Source organism: Elephas maximus, chromosome 4 (assembly GCF_024166365.1).
Source record: "Elephas maximus indicus isolate mEleMax1 chromosome 4, mEleMax1 primary haplotype, whole genome shotgun sequence".
NCBI lineage: Eukaryota > Metazoa > Chordata > Mammalia > Proboscidea > Elephantidae > Elephas > Elephas maximus.
This window is the reverse complement of record NC_064822.1, coordinates 185,641,360-185,664,450: the sequence shown is the minus strand read 5'-3', so window position 1 is coordinate 185,664,450 and position 23,091 is coordinate 185,641,360. Positions and strand designations below refer to the sequence as shown.

General features: G+C 47.9%; 1 protein-coding gene across 4 annotated transcripts in view; it reads right to left on the bottom strand.

Moving 5' to 3' along the window:
• Positions 1-23,091, bottom strand: part of ACO2 (aconitase 2) — a 60,708-nt gene that overhangs the window by 15,251 nt on the left and 22,366 nt on the right. For 3 of the 4 annotated variants that reach the window (XM_049884491.1, XM_049884489.1, XM_049884490.1), the window contains 3 exons: positions 11,566-11,702; positions 4,533-4,791; positions 1,220-1,312 (listed from right to left, as the gene is read on the bottom strand). In XM_049884491.1, coding sequence (XP_049740448.1) covers positions 1,220-1,312; positions 4,533-4,791; positions 11,566-11,702 — 489 coding nt within the window. Of the gene's footprint in view, positions 1-1,219; positions 1,313-4,532; positions 4,792-9,926; positions 11,539-11,565; positions 11,703-23,091 lie in introns of those variants that run through there. The other variant, XM_049884493.1, reaches the window with a different exon arrangement.

The window sequence follows — 23,091 nt, the reverse complement described above, 5'->3', positions numbered from 1 at the left end:
GACATACTGCATGAGTCCAGCTGTGTGACATTCTGGAAAAGGTACAACTCTAGAGACAGTAAAGAGCTCAGTGGTGGCCTAGGATTTGGAGGCAGGGGTGGGGGAGGACTAGGTGGAGCCCTGGGCATTTTTAGGGCAGGGAAGCTGCTCTGTATGGTGCTGTGATGGTGGGCACACAACACCAGGCATTTGTCAAAATCCACAGAGAGCACCCTAATGTGAACTGTGAACTTCAATGACAATATATCCCCCTGGTTCATCAGCTGTAATCAATATCCCACAGGAAAGCAAGGTGTGAGTAGGAGAAACAGTGTGCAGGGGGAGGGCCTATAGGAACTCTGTGCTTCCTGCACAATTTTTCTGTTGGCCTAAAACTGCTCTGAAAAATAAAGTCTATTAAAAAAATAAATAAATAAAAAAGGCAAGCTGTGGACCAATGCATGCAATAGGATTCAGGGAAAAAAGCAAAATACAAATAATGGCCTACACAGCCTACAGGTACAGAGGTTCTCGTGTGCGTGCTTAGAAAAAAAGGAGGTACCAAAAGACATGCCAGACTTAAAATGCTGACTCTCCAGGGTGGAGCAATCGGAAGGAACGATTTTAACTGCTTACGTGGAGAACGAGAATGTATAACATATTAAGAAATTCATTGAAAATGAAAGTATTCCACACAGCGGAATACTTACTACTCAGCAGCAGAGAGAAATGAAGTCCCGATGCGTGCCACCTCGTGGGTCAACAAACCTCGACAATATGTTGCTGAGTGAAGCAAAAGGACAAATACTGTATGACCTCACTTACATGAAATAAGCTTAGAAACCAAAAATTACTAGTGGTGACCAGGAGCGGGAGGGAGCGGAAAGGCGGAGTTTTTGCTCAGAGGCAGTTTATGGTCATGGGGGTGGAATGACTTAGAAAAAGATAACGAGATGGTGGCACAACTTGAAGGGTATAATCAGTGTCACTGAATGTACATGTGGAATTGTTGAGATGGTGTATTTTTTTTGCTGTGTATATTTTCACCACAATTTAAAAAAAAAAATGAGGGGAGGAGGAGCCTAAGGGCTGGCTGAGATGCCCCCCCACCCCGTTCCCCCCACCCCCCCACCGTCAGGAGCCTTGAGCACCCCTCCTACAGACGTGGAAGGTGCTCTCTGGTTACCTAACTGCAGCCTGGGCCCCGCCCCCTTAGAAAGGAGGCCAAGCCCTGCTTTACCTGGTGAATGATCCCCGACCCAGGCCTCCAGAAGCCCACGCCATACTTGGCACCTGCAGTCGCCAGGAAATTATACACTTCCTGGTTTATGTCCTGTTGAGACAACCAATAATGACAGCATTAATAACCTGGCTTGTGTCTGGGATGACCCTTGTTCATGCCCTCCTCCCTCCCTTCCCCCCACCTCCCCTATGACTCCAAAATGCCGGCATTGGTGACAGGCCCTCTCCTGAAGAACTTCTCAAAATAATCTCAAAAGGGCTTGGGTGTCGGCCTACAGCCTCAGCGGGCAGAAGGGGAGAAGGACAAGACAGCTCTGGGACACCTGGTGGGGGAAGCGCCCTCCCTGGCCTGGTCTCCGAGTCTCAGTGGCCTTGTGTATTTGTAGAAGGAGCTGGGCTGAATAATCTCCAAGGGCCCTTCTGGCAGTCAAGTCCTTCAGACAAGGCCAGCAGGGGAGGAGCGCACTGCCACAAGAGTATCTGACTGGGACACGATTTGGGGGGCAGAGGGAACACCCCAGTTCCACCATGGTTCACCTGGTTTACTCCTTCCCATCTGGGCCTCAGAGCCTCAGCTGTAATAACTGCTGATGTTTACTGAATGTCCACTAGGAAACTGGCATCATGATAAACACCCTCATAACCCACCCATGAGGGAAGTACTGTCATCAAGCCCGTTTACAGACATGAAACAGAGGCTCAGAGCAGTGAAGGGCTGGAGATCCCAGAGCAGCCAGGGTCTGACACCAGGTCTGTCCAATCCCAGAGCCTGAGGGCTATGTTCTAACATAAAACAGACCTCCCTCCCTTATGGGGAAGAGGAAATGAGATGACACTGGAGAAAGCACCTGGTCCAGTGCCTGGCACACAGGAGGGGCTCAATATTTGGGAACACACTTGACAAGCCCCAAATGAAAGACTGCCCAATGGTCCACTGTTTTCAAACAGTGGTTTCCACAAAACATAACCAACTGATGGCTGCACTGCGCCCGTTCCACCATCTGCCTGTAATCTGAAGGCAGCTTCACTGGGTGGGAAGGGCTTCACAGCACTGCTGATGTGAGGTCAGAATTTTTCTAGAAGACATGACATGTTCCTAGACAAGGGTGACCAGTGTAACAGGAGGAAGGGGGCTGTGCTGGGCTGCACGGAGTCCCAACAGAGGCACTAGGAATGAGACTTGCCAGGAGAGCCATGCCCCCATCAGAGAAGAGACTCACTGTCAGCTCCCCATTGATACAACCTCCTCGAAACCATTCAGTCTCCCCACTCAAATTCCAGACTCACTGCGTACTCTTCTGAGGACCCATGTGGGACCCCCAAGAAAAGAATGGCAGACAGAGAAGAATGAGGGGCCTAGCTCCTTCCACAAATACACAGGGAAACTGAGACTCAGAGACCAAAGAAGAGCGGTCTCTTTCCAATGAATAATTCATACGCTGGTTTTTTCATTTACCAATCAGCCACTTGAGAAAATCAATACTGCGGGCAGGAGGCGCACACACGAATATCTTTGTGGGCGTGGGGAAGAGGAGGGGGCCCCAGAGCGGGGGGTACTCTTGGGCTGGGACTCAACCTGCATCCCTCTCTGGCTCTCTGTGTGGCCCTGGACAGGTCACTCTGTCTCTCTGGGCCCCAGCCAGGGGCTCCTTTACAGATATATGTAAATCTGACCATATCCTTCCCTTACATAAATCCCTCAATGACTCCGAGGCACACACAGTCCCTAGCAGAGCCCCCAAGGCCCTGCCTCGCCCACCTCTTACCACCCTCTCACACACCGAGCTCCAGCCACAACTGCTTCACGTTTCTTCCTGCCTCGGGGCCTTCGCACAAGCTCTTCTGCCTAGAATGTTCTTCCCCCAGTTAATGCCTACTTTTTTGTTCAGGTCTTGGCTTACATGTCACATCCTTGAGGGGTCCTTCCTCCCTTTCCCCCGAAAACTCAAAGTCGGGCCTCCTTGTCATGGTTTCAGAGCCCTCCCCTGACCCTCCACAGCACGCAGCCACACCTGCAATGACTCATTTGTGTGTGTTCACCATCTGCCCCACGGGACTGAGACCCACGGAAGCAGGGAGCCTGTCCGTTCTGTTCACACTGAATCCCAGCACCGGGATTGAGCCTGGTACACACCGAGTGCTCAATAAGTGCTTGTTGAATACATGAGAGAAATCAATCTCATTCTGCAGAAGAAAGGACTGAATGTAGACTCTGATCCACAAAGCCAGGGTGGTGGTGCCACTGTGGGCAGTTGTCTCCAGGGCTGAAGGGACCCAGGCTCCCAGCCATGCCCAGGTTCCAGCACTGCAGGACCCTGTAACATTACCACCCCTGCTGTTGCTAACATGGAAATGCCGCCAGCAGGCTGGGCTCTCCTTTCAGCTGAGCGGGAAAGAGCAACTGTGCAACCAGGAAAGCACCCAGTGGGCCAGGATGGGAGGAACGGCTGGGATGAGAACGCTGCCCCAAGAGTTTCCCATGGGTCTGTGAGGCTCTCTGCGCTGGGCTGACCCTGGGAGCCAAAGCGCTTTCAATCACAGGCCTGCTCTGTGCCAGGCCAGGCAGAGGCCCTGCCAGCATTCAGCTCTTGCCAACATCCCCCCCGTGAGGGGCGCCCACTCCTGCTGCAGAGGATGGGGGGTGCCCAGGGCTGCCAGAGACCTGTTGTTGCCAAGAGCCGGTGCACATAAAGGTAGCGCAGAGGTCGAGCTGGGAGCAGGGATGTGGTTTCGTAAGGAAGGGTGGGAGGAGTTCAGGGAAAAACATCTCCGGGTGGCCTATAGTCCCTTCTATCTGGTTGAACAAAACTCAGAGGAAGCCCCTAGAGAGGTCAACTAGCAGGGGGGCACTAGCGTGGGGGTTGGGGCCAGGGTTCAGCCCTAGTCATGACCATGCAGTTATGTGATCAATGGCAGGTGCCTCAGCTGCCTCACATTCACAAACGGCGACCCTCTGCGGACCCCCTCCCTGATAGGGTCCTCAGGAGGCCAGAGGAGAGGGTGAGTGCGTGATGCACGGTTCTGGGCAGGCCCTCTCAGAGCAACTGGCGATATGTATCATTTTCCTACCATAACAGAAATACCTTTAGTGTGGTAAGATTAAGAATGGTTTTATTTTCCTTATGCTTGTTGTTTTTTCTAATGTCTTCTCGTTGAGCAAATGGTCTTTATAGAATTAGAAAAGAACAAAAACCATTCCTTAAAAAAGACTAGACCAAAGCGTCAGTTAGGATTTGGTGGCGACGCTTTGGGAGGCTCTCTCCAGAGGGCCTGGCCTCTCCGCCAAGATTGCCCCACCCCCTCTAGCTCACCTTGGCGCGACGCAGGTCTTTCTCGCCCCCGACCTGGGCCTCGATCAGGTGGTCACAGTGGATGGTGGACGGCACGGCCACCTTGGGCAGCCCACTGCTGATGAACTGCAGCATGGCCATCTGGGCTGTGGCATCCTGCATGGCCACACGGTCTGGCCGCAGTCGCAGGTACGTCTTGCCCCGCTCAATCTCCTGGTTGGCTGGGTCATCCAGGTGGCCATACACGATCTTCTCGGAGAGGGTCAGAGGCCGGTTCAGTCTGCGGGGAGAGAGAAGGGTTGGTACCAGCCGTGCAGTCCCGCAGCCCACAGCTACCCCATCTCTGCCCACGCGGCAACCTTGACAGTGGGCAGGGAGGAACCCTGTACTGCAGGACTACGTGTCCAAATGGTAGGGACTGCTAGTCCTGGCCACTGCAGTACAACCAGCACACAGCCCAGCGCCTGGCACTCAGCCTGAACCAAAAAACCTGTTGCCATTGAGGCAATTCCAACTCATAGAGACCCTGTAGGACAGAGCAGAACTGCCCCATAGGGTTTCCAAGGCTATAAACCTTAATGGAAGCAGACTGCCACATCTTTCTCTGGCAGAACAGCTGGTGAGTTTGAACCACTAACCTTTTGGTTAGCAGCCAAGCATTTAACCACTGTGCCACCAGGGCTCCTTTGGCACTGCTTAGGTGCTCAAAATTAAGTGATCAATAAGTGAATAACAACATCACAAGAGGTGGCAGGGTTGTCTTTTCCCAAGGCGATTTGCTTTTCCAGCACACTAACTGCCATTGCCTGATGAGGACCTATTACGTGTACAGCTTGTCATTTAACCCTCACTGTACCCTTGTCATTGAAGCAAACAACCAAGAGGAAACAAAGACTCAGCACAGGGTGTCTCCAGCTTCAGTGCACAACTAGAGTCGCACCTTGGAGCCTCTACTTCTCTCTGTCCATGACCACCTCCCCTGCGTCCCCAGCCCTGCTAAGACACAGAGGATCCATCCAGCCCCTTACCCAATCCTCCTCCACAGCCCTCCACTTCAAGTGTTGGATGCTTCGCTGCTACCCTATTAGGTGGAACCCACGGAAGCTGAAGCTTTTCCCACTGTCCACCTTTCTTTCTCACCCCATGAAGACAGGCGTGGCTGTCAGCTCTCAAAAGCAGACACCCAGGCACCTCCTCCATTTCTAGACTCCACTGCCCTGTGGTCCCGCCCCTCCCTTCCTCATCAGGGCCAAAGTGGCCATCCAAGCCTGGCCCTTGGAGTGGCGCAGCCCCCGCCAGGACTCAGCCGCCTCCTTGGCACCAGCCTCCTCTGTGCTACTCGGGCCCAGCCTCCTAACCACCTAGACTGAGCTCGGGCCGGTCGGCACTCCACCACCCATCTTAAAGCTTCCTGACGATACACTGCTGCTGCCACACCAATGGGCCGCCCACCTGGCAAAGCAGTGCTTCCGCTGCCTGACACAGCCACCCTCTGCTGGCCACGTGCTCTGCCTCCCACCATTCTCAAAGCTTCCACCAGACTGAGGCCTCCTGGGAAGCAGCCGAGTCCCATCCCCACCCAGTAGGCCATCCCCTAGTGTTTGAGGCCGAGAAGAAAAATGTCTCAGGGAGCGCTGGGTTAGACCCGGTCCTTTCACAAAACCCTGTGGTAGCCAGGTAAGTGACTGTCCTTCTCAGAGAGCTGGGTTGACCTAGCTCTAAAATCGAGCTTTGAATTGTAACAAGACCACCCCATAAAACCAAACCCAGTGCCATCGAGTTGATTCTGACTCATAGCGACCCTATAAGACAGAGTAGAACCGCCCCATAGAGTTTCCAAGGAGCGCCTGGTGGATTCGAACTGCCGACCCTTCGGTTAGCAGACTTAGCCACTACACCACCAGGGTTTCCTAAAGAGACCATAGCTAACATTTATAGGGTACTTACTTTTTTTTAAACACCTTTATTAAGGTATAGTTAATTGGGATACGATGAACTAAACAAACCTAAGGTGCACACTTTTTAAGTTTTGACATGAGTACACATCTGTGAAGTCATCACCACAATCAACAGTTAAAATATCCATCACCCTGAAAAGTTCCCTGTGCTAATCCCTCCCTCCTGCCCCCATCCCCAAGCGGCCCCTGACCCGCTGTCACTACAGATCAGTGTTACAGTGCAGGCTTCAGCTCAGCTTAGTGTCATCTGAAGCACTTTCATACACGCAGCTTGTTTGGTTCTCACAACACAGATGAGGAACCTGAAGCACAGAGAGGTGAAGTAATTTGCCCCAGGTCACAAAGCTAGCAAGCGGCAGAGCCAGAAGGCAAGGAGCCAAGGAGTGTGGCTCTACTGTCTATAACCCACTGTCTCTCAGTAACACGTGGGAACTTGGCACAGGGCCCAGCCTGGAGTGAACATCCCATCGTTAGAGTTATTGTTACCACCAACGTGACTCTGCTGGGAAAGTAGGGAAACTTCTTCCCACCTACCTGGGCCCTCGCCCCCAGTTTCGCCTAGCCCTGTGGGAGGGAGCAAGAGTTCCCTAAGGTGCTGGGTATGCAGGTACCAGCAGATCAACTGGCAATTCTGAAAATCCCCATAGTTCTGAAGTCTGAGAACCTTGAATTAAAATAGCCCTAGCCTTAACGTTGTGCTTAGTGCTTCTGTTCTACCTCCTAGTTCATTGCATAGTGTCTGAGGTCTTAAAAGCTTGCAAGTGGCCATCAAAAGTACAAATTGGTCTCTATTCACCTGGAGCAACAGAGGAAGGGGGAGGTGAGGAATAGGAGAAACAGGGTGTGGCTACTTGCCTCCATGAACAACTGCCTCCTTTGCCATGAGACCTGAAGAACTGGACAGTACCTGGGTAACATTACTGAACATTTTCGGTAGAAGAATCTTTGATCAAAAGGGGAAGAGTGCAGAAAGAATTTCAAATTCTCATGGAATCCAGATTTTTCTGGAGCCATGGAGGCTGGATGAACTCCTGAAATTATTGCTCTGAGATAATCTTTAAACCTTAAGCCAAAAATATCGCCTGAAGTCTTAAAGCTAAACAATAGTTTAGCTTAACTAGTAAAAAATGTCTTCTTTAAGCATTGTGCTCTTTGAAGCTCCATCTATATGGGATTAAATCGACCACAGCAACTCAAAACATTAGATAGGGAGCTTAGTGAGTTTATGCTAATGGAAGAAGAACAACTTGGAAAAGGAGGGTGAGAAGGGCTGCACAATTTGAAGGATGTAATCGCTGTCACTGAATTGTACCTGTCAAAATTGTTGAATTGGTACATGTCCTGCTGTGTACTGTATATAGTCTCAACAACAAATTAAAAAAAAAAAAAAAAAAAAAGCCCTGGCTTGAGGTACAGCCTGCTCCCTTGGCAGCAGCACCTCCAAGGCAGGTGTGTGGGCCATGACTCACTGCCCAAAGCAGGCCCCTCTTTCTGGGCCCCAGGGAGACGAAAAATAGCACATGGGCTTAAAAACTCAAGACCTTGACGGTGATGCCTGAAGTTACATAAAAATGCCTGACGACGACAAAGCCTAGTGAAAAGGTCATCTTCACATTTCCTTGAGGTTTAACACAGGATGGCAAATGGGTCCTCTATGTCCTTCTGTACCTCTGCTTCACAGGATGACAAAGACCCAGCTCTCAGGAACAGAATCGGGCCCCTTCCATTACAGATATAGGGTGAAGGAAGCATCTCCCAGCAAGGCCTCTGTCCTTTAGGAATTTCTTAAACCCATTTTAATCCATTATGATTTTTTTAAAAACAGCCTCTCTCTCTGCCCTTCTCTAGAGGAGTGTTTCTCAACCAGGGCGCTACTGATGTTTTAGGCCGGGCCAGTCTTTGTAGCAGGCACTGTTCTGTGCGCATTGTAGGATGTTCAGCAGCATCCCTGGCCTCAGATTACTAGATACCAGTAATTTGCACTCTCCTACCCAGGAGTTATGACAACTAAAAATGTCTCCAGGCATTGCCACATACGTTCCCTGGGGGGACAAAACTGAGCACCGACCCTCCCACCCCTAACTGAGAACCACTGTTCCATGGCCAACGAAAACAAGCATTCCCTCGACTATGCTGTCGCATGCTGACAAGTTGATTCTGACTTACAGCGACCCCACAGGACAGAGGAACTGCCCCATAGGGCCGCCGAGGCTGCAATCTTTACAGGAGCAGATCACCAGGTCTTTTCTCCCGTGGAATGGCTTCAAACCACTGACCTTTCAGTTAGCAGCGAAGTGCTTTTAACCACTGTGCCCACCAGGGCTCCTTTCCCTTGACTAAGCTAATCTGGAAATGCTAAAAGTTATTTGGCCTTTCTGGTTAGTGCAGGGTTTAAATTAAATAGGCAAAGGAAAATTTTTCTTGTTTAATTCTACTAACAAAATGAATACTTAAAAAACTCCCAATGGTTTAAAGAAGTTTTTTTTTTTTAATTGTGTTTTAATTGAAAGTTTACAAATCAAGTTGGTCTCTTATTAAAAAACTTATACGCACCTTGCTATGTTCTCCTAGTTGCTCTCCCCCTAATGAGACAGCACACTCCTCCTCTCCTCCCTGTATTCCCATGTCCATTCAGCCAGCTTCTGTCCCCTTCTGCCTTCTCATCTCCCCTCCAGGCAGGAGGTACCCACCACGTATCTACTTGAGCCAAGAAGCTCACTCCTCGCCAGTATCATTTTCTGTCTTACAGTCCAGTCCAATCCCTGTCTGAAGAGTTGGCTTTGGGAATGGTTCCAGTCTGAACGGCAGGTTTTTGTTGATTTTTTTTTAAAGACTAAATTGCAAATAATACTTCTTTGTCAAGTTATCTCAGAGCCCATCTCCTGTGCACGGCGGAGAGCAACCAGAGTGCCTTTGCTAGCTAAAGGAAAATCCAGCATTTTCCACTAAGTTTTGGTCGGAGAGCTCCAAGGCTAAATGAAATATTGTTTCGTGGGAAAAAAGCATTTGAACCAAGTCCTGTGTTGATGGGAACAGTGCTTCTCACCCCTGACTGCACGTCTGAATCAACTGGGAAACTTGAAAAATACCGATGCCTAGCCCCGCCCCCAGATTTAACCAGTCTGGAGTATGGCCCGGTGGTGGGAATTTGAATCTCCAGATGATTCTAATATGTAGTAAAGACCAAGAACCACTGCCCTGGCCACTGAGCCCTGGTGGCGCAGTTATCAAGCACTTGGTTGCTAACCAAAAGGTCAGCAGTTCAAACCCACCAGCCGCTCCTCGGGAGGAAGATGTGGCAGTCGGTTTCCATAAAGATTACAGCCTTGGAAGCCTCATGGAGCAGTTCTACTGTCTTACAGGGTTGCTATGAGTAGGGATCGACTCGATGGCAGTGGCTTTGGTTTCGTTGGGCTCTGGCCACTGCTGCTCAAGCTGTGATGAGCACACAAGTCACCTGGGAATCCTGTTCAGCTGCAGAGTCCATCTCAGTGGGCTTGGGGTGCAGCCTCGGGTTCGCAATTCTAACCAGCTGATGCTCCCAGGTGATGCTGATGCTGTTGGTTCACAAACTAAACCACTTAAATCAGAATCTCCGGGAGTGGGGCCCAGGTTTTGGTAGTTTTAAAAGCTTCCAGCTGCTGCTAACGTGCAGCCTAGGTGATAACCACAAGATTACAGCACAAACACTGGGAGGCACTGGGGGAGCAGACGTGGGTTTGAGTTTGGGCTCACCTACTCAGTAGATGGATGAGCTTACCTCCACCTGACACTCGTGTTTACTTCCTAATCCACAAAACGGAGGGGGTGTAACAACAACCTACAGGGGCAGTGCTGAAGAACAGAAACACCACATGTGAAGTGCCTAGACCATAGCGACACTCAGGAAGCTGCTATTATCACAGCTGTCCTTGACGAAGGTTCCAGCCTTGCTCTAACTAGGAGACAGGAGGCTGGAGATAAGATTATGAGAGCCCTTCCCCTTAAACTGAAGTGAGAAGTAGATCAGTGGTTATCTAGAGCTGGGAGCACTGGGGGAAATGGGAATGACTTCTAATGGGTATAGAGATTCTTTCTGGTATGATGAAACTGTTCTATAATTGATGGTAGTGATGCTTGCACAGTACCATGAATATACTAGAAAACACTGAATTGTATACTTTAAATGGGTGAATTTTATGGTATATGAGTTATATCTTCATGAAGTTGTTTTTAAAAAAAAAAAAACAATCTGAAGTGAGGTTATCAGTAAAGACAAAGCAAAGGGGCAACAAGGGGAGTGTGGGACACTGGTGAGAGCCCTGGCCAAGCGCACAGAGGCCAGGTTCTACCACTCACTCACTGTGTGGCCTTGGGCGAGTTGCTTCTCCAGCTGGGCCTGCTCCTTGGCTGTAAGCAGGTATGCTCCTGTCTTTCTGGTCTCCGCACAGCCCCGCCTGTAGTCGTTCAAGTTCCAGGAGCAGGGCTGGGTGGCATCTATTATCAGCCCACAGTGCCCTATCCTCCTGTGGAGCCTTATTCATCCTTCTAGTGCCAGCATCTGACCCAGTACCTGGCGCCCAGGAGGTGCTCACTGTTTATTGAGTGAATGAGAGAACAGCAGGGCAAAGAGGACTGCCATTTTGCCACATGAGGAAAGTGAGGCCCAGACAAACAGGCATGCTCTAGATCTAACCTCAGCTGTCTTCCAGGTCTCAGGCCTGGGCTCTCTCCTTTGTGACTCTGCACTGAAGAGGAAATACAAATGCTTCTCCAGCCACTGGGCTTCACAGCTCCCACAGGGCTGGCCCAGGGTCAGCAGCCTGTCCTGGAAGGGTGGCTGGGAGGCTCAGGCCACAGCACCACAGAGCCAGAGACCTCCCCTATGGCCCACATCCCAGGCTCCTATGACATGGTTCTGCCTTGGCACAGCAGCCAGAAGTTCCACCGCCAATCCGGAATGCCTTCCTTAGTTGGAACCTCCATACCCTAAGTGCCTTGATCCTGCCGCCACCACCAACCACCCCTCACCATCGCTTTCTACACTGCCTGCCTCTAAAAGGGGCAGGGAGCAGCAGAAGTCAGCAGTCACCACAAGCTCCCACCCGCAGCCTTACCGTTTGCGGACAATGTTAATATTCTTCTCTAGCAGGTCATAGCGGATATACTCGTTGGGCTCAAAGTGGCTCATGGCCACCTTGGCCCGTTGGCACAAGACTGAGGCCACATGGTACTGCCGCACACCCAGGGCTTTCTGCAAGAAGACAGATAACAGCAACTGTCAATAGAGTACTCAGGAAGAATAGCTCAGTATGGTGAAAAAAGCAAGGAATTAAAGTGTCAAGAGCTATTCAGTGGCTGCAGCCTCGGTTTCCTCACCTGAAGCACAGGGATTAACAGCAGATACCAGGAACACAGCCTGGGGTACGAGAAAGCGCAAGGGACTTAGAATCGCTTGGGTCAACATCAAGTTCTACCTCGTAAGTTGTATCAACTTAAGCAAATCCTCTATCCTCTTAGACACAAACCCAGCACCCAGTGCCATCGAGTCAGATACAGGATATGGGAAAAAGGGAAACAACCCACTCTAGTGATCATACTCAGTAGTGATCGTACAAGGAGCCCGGGTGGTGCTGCGGCTAAAGTATTCGATTGCTAATCAGAAGATCGGTGGTTTAAAGCCACCAGTGGTTCTGCAGGAGAAAGATGTGGTAATCTGCTTCCATAAACAGTGCAGCTCGGGAGATCCTATGGGGTTGCTGTGAGTCGCGCCAGCAGTGGATTTGTTTTTTTCCAGTGATCATACAGGGCTACTGAGGAGGTTAAATGAGAACAGTTGTGAAAGTCCTCATTAAGCTGTAAAACCAAACCAAACCTGTTGCTGGCGAGTCGATTCCAACTCATAGTGATCCTATAGGACAAAGTAGAACTGCCCCATATGGTTTCCAAGGAGCAGTGGGTGGATTCGAAACCAACCTTTTAGTTAGCAGCCAAGCTCTGAACCACTGTGCCACCAGAGCGCCCATTAAGTTGTAAAAAAAAAAAAAAAAAAAAAGCACTACCTAAAACAGAGGGATTCCAACCTGTTTGTTCGAACCCCTGCTGAGAAATTTGCATTTCCAGCCAATGCCAATGCTTCCACCCCAGATATGCTGAACCAGAATCTACATTAGATGAACCAGTTTGAAGCCCTGCTAAAAAACCAGTTGCCGGATAGTTGATTGCAACTCATGGGTGGCCCCCCTGTGTGTGTCGGAGTAGAACTGTGCCCCATAGGGTTTTCAATGGCTAATTTTTTCGAAGTACCTCCCAGGCCCTTCTTCCAAGGTGCCTCTGGATGGACTCCAACAGCCAACCTTCTGGTTAGGAGCTGAGCACGTGACTCATTTGTATCACCCAGGGGCTCCCAAAGCACTACCTAAATTGTGGCTGTTTTTCTACCTGCACCACAAGCCCCTTGAGGGTTGGGATCAAGCCTTATTTATCTTTGTATCTGAACGATCTGGCACATATGAGAAATTCAATTAATATTTGTTGAATAGACAGAAGAATGGATGAAGAAAACCTCATGCATGACCTTTGGATGTTTCTCAGACCCTCCTCCCTTCAAGTAGTGCCTAATTCCCCTCTCCCTGAACGTGTGGCAAAGTCGCTGACTTGCTTCCAATGGACAAACTGTCGTGGAAGCGATGCTATGCAACTTCTGAGATTAGGTTATAAAAAGGACAGCTTCTGCCTAGCGCAGGCCACTCTCTCTCTCACTGCTCTGGGGGAAGCAGCTGCCATGTTGGCTGGATATTTAAGCAGCCCTGGGAGAGGCCCACCTAGAGAGGCACAGGGGCCTCACGCCAACAGCCAGCACCACCTCGCCAGGCGTGTGGGTGTGCCACCTTGAAAGTGAATCCTTCTGGCCCAGTGTACACCCTCAGATAACTGCAACCCCAGCTGACATCTTGTTTGCAACTTCTTGAGCAACCCTGAGCCAGAACCACCCAGCCAAGTTGTTCTCAAATTCCTGGCCCACAGACTCTGTGCCGGAGAGACGTTTGTTACTGTTCCCAGCCTCTGAGTTCTGAGGTAATTTGTTATGCAGCAATAGATCATGATGACGGGGCCTGTTTTGTTGCTGTTGTTAGGTGCCCTTGAGTCAGTTCCAACTCGTAGCAACCATCTACAATAAAACGAAGCACTGCCCGGTCCTGTGCCGCCTCACAATTGTTGCTAAGTTTGAGCCCACTGTTGCAGCCACTGCATCAATCCATCTTATTGAGGGTCTTCCTCTTTTTCCCTGACCCTCTACTTTATCAAGCACGATGTTCTTCTCCAGGGACTGGTCCCCCCGACAACACGTCCGAAGTACGGGAGGCAAAGTTTCACCACCCTTGCTTCTAAGGAACATTCTGGCTGTACTTCTTCCAAGACAGATTTGTTCATTCTTCTGGCAGTCCATGGTATATTCAATATTCTTCGCCAACATCATAATTCAAAGGCGTCAATTGTTTGGTCTTCCTTATGCACTGTCCAGCTTTCGCATGCATATGAAGTGAATGGCTTGGGTCTGGCGCACCTTAGTCCTTAAAGTGATATCTTTGTTTTTTAACACTTTAAAGAGGTGTTTTGTAGCAGATATACCCAATGCAATGTTGTTTCTTTTTTCTTTTATTGGGTCTTATGTGAAAGTTTACAGCACAAATTAATTTCTCATTCAAAAATTTATACACATATTATTTTGTGACATTGGTTGCAATCCCCACAATGTGTTAGCATTCTCCCCCTTTCCACCCAGGGTTCTCCGTGTCCATTCACCCAGTTTTCCTGTCCCTTCCAGCCTGCTTGTCTTTGATTTTGGGCAGGTGTTGCCCATTTTCTATACTCGATTGAACTAAGAAGCTCTTCCTCATGTGTGTTATTGTTTGTTTTATAGGTCTGTCTAATCTTTGACTGAAGAGTGAGCTTCAGAAGTGGTTTCAGTTCTGCATTACCAGGGTGTCTGGGGCCATAGTCTCGGGTTTTTCCAGTCTCTGTCAGACCAGTAAGTTTGCCTTTTTTTTTGTGAATTTGCATTTTGTTTTACGTTTTTCTCCTGCTCCGTCCAGAACTTTCTATTGCGATCCTGTCAGAGTGGTCAGTGGTGGTAGCCGGGCACCATCTGGTTCTTCTGAGCTCAGGCTGGTGGAGGTTATGGTTCATGCAGTCCATTAGTCCTTTGGACTAATATTTTCCTTTTAACATCATTTGATTTCTCAACTGCTGCTTCCATGGGTGTTGACTGTGGATCCAAGTAAAACGAAATCCTTGACAACTTCAATATTTTCTCCATTTATCATGATGTTGCTTATCGGTCCAGTTGTGAGAATTTTGGTTTTTTTTTTTCACATTAATGAGTAATCCATTCTGAAAGTTGCAGTCTCTGATCTTCATCCCTAAGTGCTTCAAGCCCCCCTTGCTTTCAGCAAGCAAGCTTGTGTCGTTTGTAGATCGCAGGTTGTTAATGAGTCTAACTTCAACCCTGATGCTGTGTTTTTCTTCATATAGTCCAGCTTCTTGGATTATTTGCTCAGCGTACAGACTGAATAAGTATGGTGAAAGGATACAACCCCGACACACACGTTTCCTGATTTTAAACCACACAGTATTCCTCTTGTTCTGTCTGAACAACTGCGTCTTGGTCTATGTACAGGTTCTTCACGAGCACAATTAAGTGTTCTGGAGTTCCAATTCTTTGTAATATTATCCATAATTTGTTATGATCCACATGGTTGAATGCCTTTGCATATCAATAAACACAGGTAAATATCTTTCTGGTATTCTCTGCTTTCAGCCAAGATCCATGTGACATCAGCAATGACATCCCTCGTTCCACGTCCTGTATTAGTTAATTTAAAACTTTGGGTGACAACTTTCACAGGGCACGTTGTGACCAGGAAAGAATAAACAAATACAAACAAATGACAGAGGGACAGGGACAGTTGCTCCCCTTCTAGGTGTGCTCACTGCCTAAAGGGCTGTACACTTAGGTAAAGAAAAAGGCAAAGCCACTGTCCCAGGCACCCTTCTTTAGGTCATCTGGATACTAAATCCGAATCTCACCAACCTCAGCATCTGAACCCAATACAAGTCCACAGACCAGGTCACCCAACAGTGGAAACAGCACCTCTAACCACCGATCCACCTAGTCCACCACTCAAAAGTGAGCTCCCCAATGCAGACTTCAGACCTGCTGGCGCTCCAGCTCCAAATCCACATATCAAAATACTTTCAACAATGCCTGATGCATAGGAAGAACGTAATACATTTCAGCTGCAGCTAAGGCCACCCCCTCTACTTCAGTGGAAGGGGTTGGGTGCATAAGGTTGGCCTTCGAGAGAACTGGGTACAAGTCTGAGTGACTGTGGGCAATTTAACACTGCTAAGCATCCACTGCTCATAGAGCTACTGTGAGCGATAAGGGAGGTTATATATAAAATACTTAGTATGGCATCTACTACTGCCCCCTGTGCATTTATAAGCATGCACAGCCCCCTCAACTTTTCACACAAATGAGAAACTATAGAAGTTGTTCTGCAACTTGCTTTTTTCATTTATCAATATACCTTCTAGACACCTCTCCAATGTCTACATACAGATCTCTTTCTTTTTGTAAATTAACTGCCCTGAGCCCGTTTCCTTATACGTTAAAACAAGTGTAACAATAGTAGTCTCTGGCCCAGCAGGCAAAACAATACACTGGAATTACAATTATAGTTTAAGGAAAAAGTAAAATCCCAAATTCCCAACAGCAGGGGAACAGTTAAGCAAACTATAAGGACAAAAGAATATGTTCACACAGAATACAACTTACGGGGGAAGAGCGTTTATCGAGCGCCTACTCTGAGACAAGCGCTCTGCCAGGCATCGTGCGTATATTCTATCACCTAGTCCTCACTGCCACCCAGCAAAGTCACTCCTATGATTATTCTATTTCCCAAGTGAGGAAACTGAGGCTTCCAGAGCCTGAGTGACCAAGGCCACACGGTAGCAAGTGGGACCAGAACCCAGGTCAGCTGACTCACTTGCCTGCTGCGGCCCTGGGCAAGTCATTTAACCTCCCCAGGCCTCAGTTTCTCCAGAGATAAAATGGAGAGAAACCTCATAGTGTTAATTCTTAATCAGGATGCTTCCCGACTGTGGGAAAATGTCTGTTTGTACCAGCACTGTCCAAGAGGACTTGCTGTGAGGATGACTGGTTCTAGATCAGCACTGTCCAATATGGCAGCCACTAGCCAGGAGAGGTACTGACCACTTGAAGTGTGGTGTGACTGAGGAACATGCACACAAGGGACAGCTCGTTCTACATATTAATGAAGATGGGAAGAGAGTTTTTAGGAAGCGTGAGCAACACGAGTGTTCACAGTCATTTTTTCTGTCAAAGAGCTTACATATTCTTAAGTCTGAACACCCCTCGCCGAAAGTCCATCACCCCCCATGACTGCCCAGCCCATTTCTGAATAATTTCTGAATATTCTCTTGCTCATTCAGCCATACTCTGCTTCCCTGCAGTCTGCTCTTCAGTTGGGGTCTGCCCTCTTGGGGCCACATGCAATAAGCCCACCTTTCCCCAGCACAGGACAATGGTTCCCAGACCTCAGATCCACCAGGACCTCCAGAGGAGTCTGCTAAAAAGATATACCCAGGTCCACCCCAGGCCAATGACTCAGTCTCCCTCAAATATTTGAAGACAGCTACCTACCTTGGCCTCCCTAAGTCTCCTCGTTCCTAGGCCATGGTCAGCCCTGAGGTGTCTCAACAATCTCTTTACATGACAAGTTTCCAACCCCATGCCCTGTGCTGAGGGTACTGGGATGGTCCCCCCCTTTATTCTAGACTTTCATCAGCCTTATGATAGCCCACCTCACTGGTGACCCACACATCACCTCTAGATACCTAACACCTCAATGATGGCTCCTAAGCCAGCTCCTCCAGTGAGTACTTGTGGACTTGGTTTCTGGAACCGAAATGCAGACCCTACCTCAATCTCGAATGAACTTCATCATCAGCCCCAGGTGGTCCACAGGAATCCTGCTCCAGTCACCCCGTGTTCTGACAGGCCGGCCCTCCCAGTGTGTGTCAGCCACAAATGCAATAACCATGGTTCCCACGTGGCTTGTCCAAGTCTCAGCACGCATGTTAACCCATGCCAGGCCAGGCTCACCAGAACAGACTTTTGGTCAGGCCAACCATCAATGATCTATGTAGTAATATTCTTCGGGTTTAGCTGTTTAATCTGTTGTAACAGCCACCTAACCAAACTGTCACTAGGCCCTCATTTCTCTGCATTGTTGTTAAGCACAGTCTGATTCTGTTGGATGCCTTTCCGAAATCAACACCCTCTCTCACTTGCTTCCCTCATCGATCTATCTATTTATCTCAACAAAAAATAAAAGAGGTTATCTTGCTGTGGGACCTTGGGCAATTCACTAATTCCTCCAGGCCTCAGTTTTTCAGGTCATGAAAAGGTGAAACCTCACTCTTGTTATCTGCTTCAGAGCAGTACTATGAAATGTCATACATGTCATAACTGTGAACTGTGGAGAGCTCAACAATATTAATACACTGACCCTGTATAGGGACCTCAAGAGCGAGGATACCAAGTATCATTCATTCATGGACGACACATATCTCACATAGAACATAAAGACTAGGCTATGGCTGCTCCCTCCCACTCTTAGGATAAAAATGAAAACTGTCATTGTTCATTAAGCATCTGCTCTGTGCCAAGCACTCTCTGTGCCTAATGCTGAATTCTCATAGCAACGCTGCAAGGTAATTGTATTCCCGTCTTACAGATGTGGAAGCTGAAGACCAGGGAGGACAAGTCAGACGTCAGACGTCTGGTAAGCAGTGAATCCAGGATGCAAGCATCTGTCTGGTCCTGAGATGGCACTTCTTCTGGATTCTGCTAGATTCTGGGCCGCTCATTCTCCCTTACCTCACACAGGCCACCCTTTCCCGTGTGGAGGCAGCACAGTTTAATGGTTCAATTTGAAGACTTGTAGTCAAATCACCCCACCCAGTTCCACCACTTGCCTGCTGTGGCCCTGGGCAAGTCATTTAACCTCCCCAGGCCTTAGCTTCTCCATAGATAAAATGGAGAGCAACTTCACAGTGTTAATATCACATGAAATACCCTACCCAAAACTCCTGGCACAGAGCTGCTCATATTTTAAGTGTTCAATATGTGTTATATTATATTATTTTCCTCCACAGAGACGATAGATATAAAACATGGGGTTTCTTCTGGACACATCTGAAGCAACACGCTTGTTTTTCTTGTTTTCTTTACTGCAAACAGAGCTTTCAAGGCCCTCTTGGTTGATGAGCATTTTCCAGAAGCCTTAGCTCACCTGGGGCTTTGGCATTCCTGACCCCTTCTGATGAATTCTTGCAGCACCCTAGTATTCTTCCTCCGTTACTTGCCCTTCTTCCAACTTTGGCTAAGTCATTTCAAAAATCTAAGCTGATTTCTTCAAGTGCCTGTCTCTTTTCTCCTTCAGATTATTTGCCATTTGTTGGAATTTACCTTGGAAAATTGCTCGCCCCTCTGAAACCTCTTCTGCTTATGGATTTCCGGCAGGAGGAAATCTCCTCCATCTGGTCTCTGACTATTTTAGAAGCTGCCTTCCTTAAGGATATAGAACATGCTGAACTTCCTTGGTCAATACAAATTCTAAAGGGACCTGCCACAGGGCCTTTGCACATGCAGTTTCTTCTGGCTGGAATGTTCTCTGCCCACTCGCACTCCCAATCTGCCCTTTGGTTAAGTAACTCCCATTAAACCTTCGGGTCTAAGTAAATTTCTCTTTGTCAGGGAATCCTTCCCTGACCTCCCAGTCCAGTTGGAGCCTCTGGTTATATAAGCCCATTTCCCTCCTCTTGACATTCACTAACAAGATGATGTCTGTCTTCACTGGTTTGCCAGCTCCACAAGGGGAGGGACTGTGTCTTTATTTACTACTAAATTCCTGGTCTGATACACAGGAGGTACTACATAAATATCAGTGAAAGGAATGAATGACGTTTCTACTTTACCAACCAGCTCCTCCTTACTGAGCAGGGTCAGATGTAGGGCAGCTTCAGTTAACCTTCTAAGATCAAACGGTTAATGAGAAAAATCAATAAGTTACCAGTGTCAGATGTTTTTGGTTACAGTGTAAACACATTCAACATTTTTGAAAGACAATGAGGCAATACCTATTAAAATGTAAACTGCTTGTACCTTTTGACCAATTTCCCTCTTCCAGAAAGCTATCTTATAAAAACACTCATACAAACGAACAGAAAGACAGGCAAGGATGCTCTCTGTGGCACTGTTTTTAAGAGGAAAACCCAGCTGGTCCATGAACAGCGCGCTTACTGAGCATACTCTGGGTCACCCACCATGCAACGCCTGTGACAGCCATTTAAAAAGAATAAGACAGAGCTACCTGTGTTGGCATGGAAACCCTCCATGACACATTCAGTGAAAAAAAAATAATTGTCAAACAGTATCATGTCATAGGCCCATTTCAATAACATAAGAAACCTGCTGCCATCGAGTCGATTCCAACTTTTAGCGACCCTATAGGACACAGTAGAACTGCCTCATAGGGTTTCCAAGAAGTGCCTGGTGGATCCAAAATGCCAACTTTTGGTTAGCTGCTGAGCTCTTCACCACTGTGCCACCAGGGCTCCTGTAACATACTAGTAATTGACAAACGTGAACACGCCTACACTATTCACGGCAATTATCTCTAGAGAGTGGAATTACAGGCACTTTTACTTTCTCTGCTAAGTATTCCTGTACCTTTTAAATGTTACAGGATATACATGAGTTCCTTTTGTGATTAGGACAAAGAAAGAATGAATTAGGCAAACAGGTGCAGAAAAAGATGCCGACTGAAGCGTAGTATTTATAAATTAAACCTGTGTGATAGAATTATGGTTTAAATTTTCTTCCTGATTTTTTTATACTTCCACAATTTTTTACAAATGACTCAATGTAATACTTTTTATAATTATAAAGACTGTAGCCAAGATTTTGAATTAAGAGTTAAATGATCAGAACCAAAGATATAAATATTCTTGCAGGCTGCTTGCTGCCGAGCAAAAGAAAACTGGTTCAACCTTTTTGTAAAACAGCTTGTCGATAGGAAGCTTGCGAGAACACCCATATTCTTTGACCCAGTTACCCCGTATCCAAGAATCTATCCTAAAAACCAAAATCTAAATATGAAAATGTTATTATATGTATTGAGAAGTTCACTGCATTATTCATCATCACAAGGTTAGAGGTGTGAGTCTACCCAAAGGCGCCTTGGAAAAAAAGCCTAATAATCTAATTCCAAAAAATCAGCCAGTGAAAGCTTTATGGAACACACTTCTACTCCGACACACATGGGGTTGCCACGAGTCAGAATCAACTCAATGGCAACTGGTTGGTTATTTTAAAATTGAAAGCAGCTTAAGTGTTCAACACGGTGACACATGGATGTATAAATTTCCCACCCATTAGCAATGGTAGTTTTAAAGACTAAGTAGCAGCACAGACATCATGCTTGGGAAAGCAGAGGGTCAGCAAAAAACAAAAAGATCCTCAATGAGATGGACTGACACAGTGGCTGCAAGAACGGACTCAAACACAGCAATGACTGAGGACGGTGCAGGGCTGGGCAACGTTTTGTTCTGTTGTGCATGGGGTCACTACGAGTCAGAACTGACGCGACGGCACCTACCCACAGCAGCAGCAACACAGAAAACTGCCTATCATATGATAACATACGAAAAAGCAGGACGTAAGTCACGTACAAACTGACTACAATGCTGCAAAACTAACATACACCAGAAAAAAGACTGGAAGAAAATGTCCAAAAGTATTAAACAAACAAACCAAAAGCCTGAGTTGAGATTTTTTTTTTTTTTTTATTTCCCCAAATTTGTATCAAGGTGATATTGTGTGGCTAAAGAGTCTGACAGACAAGCTGTTTTCAGCTGCTTTAGAGAGCGCTTCAGTCCCCTACTGTTGCTGTATTTTTGTCCTTGAGTTCCAATTGAGCAATCCAATGTTTGGCGCAGGCACCATGCTCACAGAGGCAAAGAACCAGGTGTGCCTGCCCACGGGTCATTTCCCTGTGTGCAGTCTGGCAAAGTGTAAGGTTCTCCCCTGCTGCCCCGTGACAGGAAGCGGTGGGGGACAACGGGGAGCATTCAGGGATTGGGAGTCTGGAGATCTGGCCTCTGCTCTCAGCTCTATCACTATGTGCTTTGTACGAGTGATCTAGCCTTTCTGTGCCTCACTTTCCACTTCTGTAAAATGGGTTGTTGTTGTTAGGTGCTGTCGAGTCCATTCCAACTCATAGAGACCCCACGAACAACAGAACGAAACACTGCCTGGTCCTGTACCAACCTCACAATCTTTGTTATGCTTGAGCCCACTGTTGCAGCCAGTGTCAACTCATCTTGTTGAGGGTCTTCCTCTTTTTTGCTGACCCTCTACTTTATCAGGCATTATGTCCTTCTCCAGGGACTGATCCCTCCTGATAACACATCCAAAGTATGTGAGATGTAGTCTCGCCATCCTTGCTTCTAAGGAACATTCTGGTTGTACTTCTTCCAAGACAGATTTGTTTGTTCTGTTTGCATCAAAATTACCTTGGAGGCTTTATAAAAACCCAGATTCTAGGTTCTACCACCCCAAACCTTGCACTTAGAATCCCTGAGGTGGGGCCTAAGAATCGGTAAAAGATTATTGGGTTACTCCGATACGCAGCCACATTTGGGAACTACAGGACTAGATGTTCTCCAAAGTTCCTTCCAGCTCAGTCTATAAATACTCCTGCCCAGCAAGCAGGCTACCAGATAAACCCACTTATTCCCCAAAGGCCCCAAGGAAAGCGTGGTAATGTCAGAACAGATCTGTACCAAGGAGGAAAATCCCCCGGAGTGCAGGCTCTTCTAGATTAATCTTCACCTCAATGTGGAGACCTGGCGGTGCAGCAAAGAGCTCGGCTTCTAACCAAAAGGCTGGCAGTTCAAACCCACCACCTGCTCCTTAGAAACCTTATGGGGCAGTTCTACCCTGTTTTATAGGGTCACTATAAGTTGGAATCAACTTGACGGCAACAGATTTGGTATAGTTGGTCACCTCCACTTATACACAGAGGTGAAGAGGCAACCATATATAAGGATGTACACACACAACGCAACACAGTGCACTGTCAGAGAAAGCAGCCCTCCCGCTAGTCAAATCATTTACTCTTTCTTCACTTATAAAGTAGAATAACCTGTCTAGTCAACCTCAGTCATTAATTCATTTAACCAGGAACACCTTCCTAGGGACCAAACACTGCTACTTACTACATGGCTTCCGAAGGTTTTCAAGTTAACTCCCATGAGCAAGATAGCACGTTTTGGACATCACACGGAGGTAAACAGAGCCAGCTGCTGCTGGGAGCCAAGTGGCAGGCTCAGTTGCTGGCGGGGGTGGGGGGGTGGGGGGGTGGTCATTATCTCTGCACACCTGTACCCTGTTCGCTACAGCACACCTGAGCAAAGTCTGTTGTTGCTACTGCCGTGAAGTCAGCTGGAGTCACAGCAATCTCATGGGTAAAAGGTGAAGCTTTGCTGGG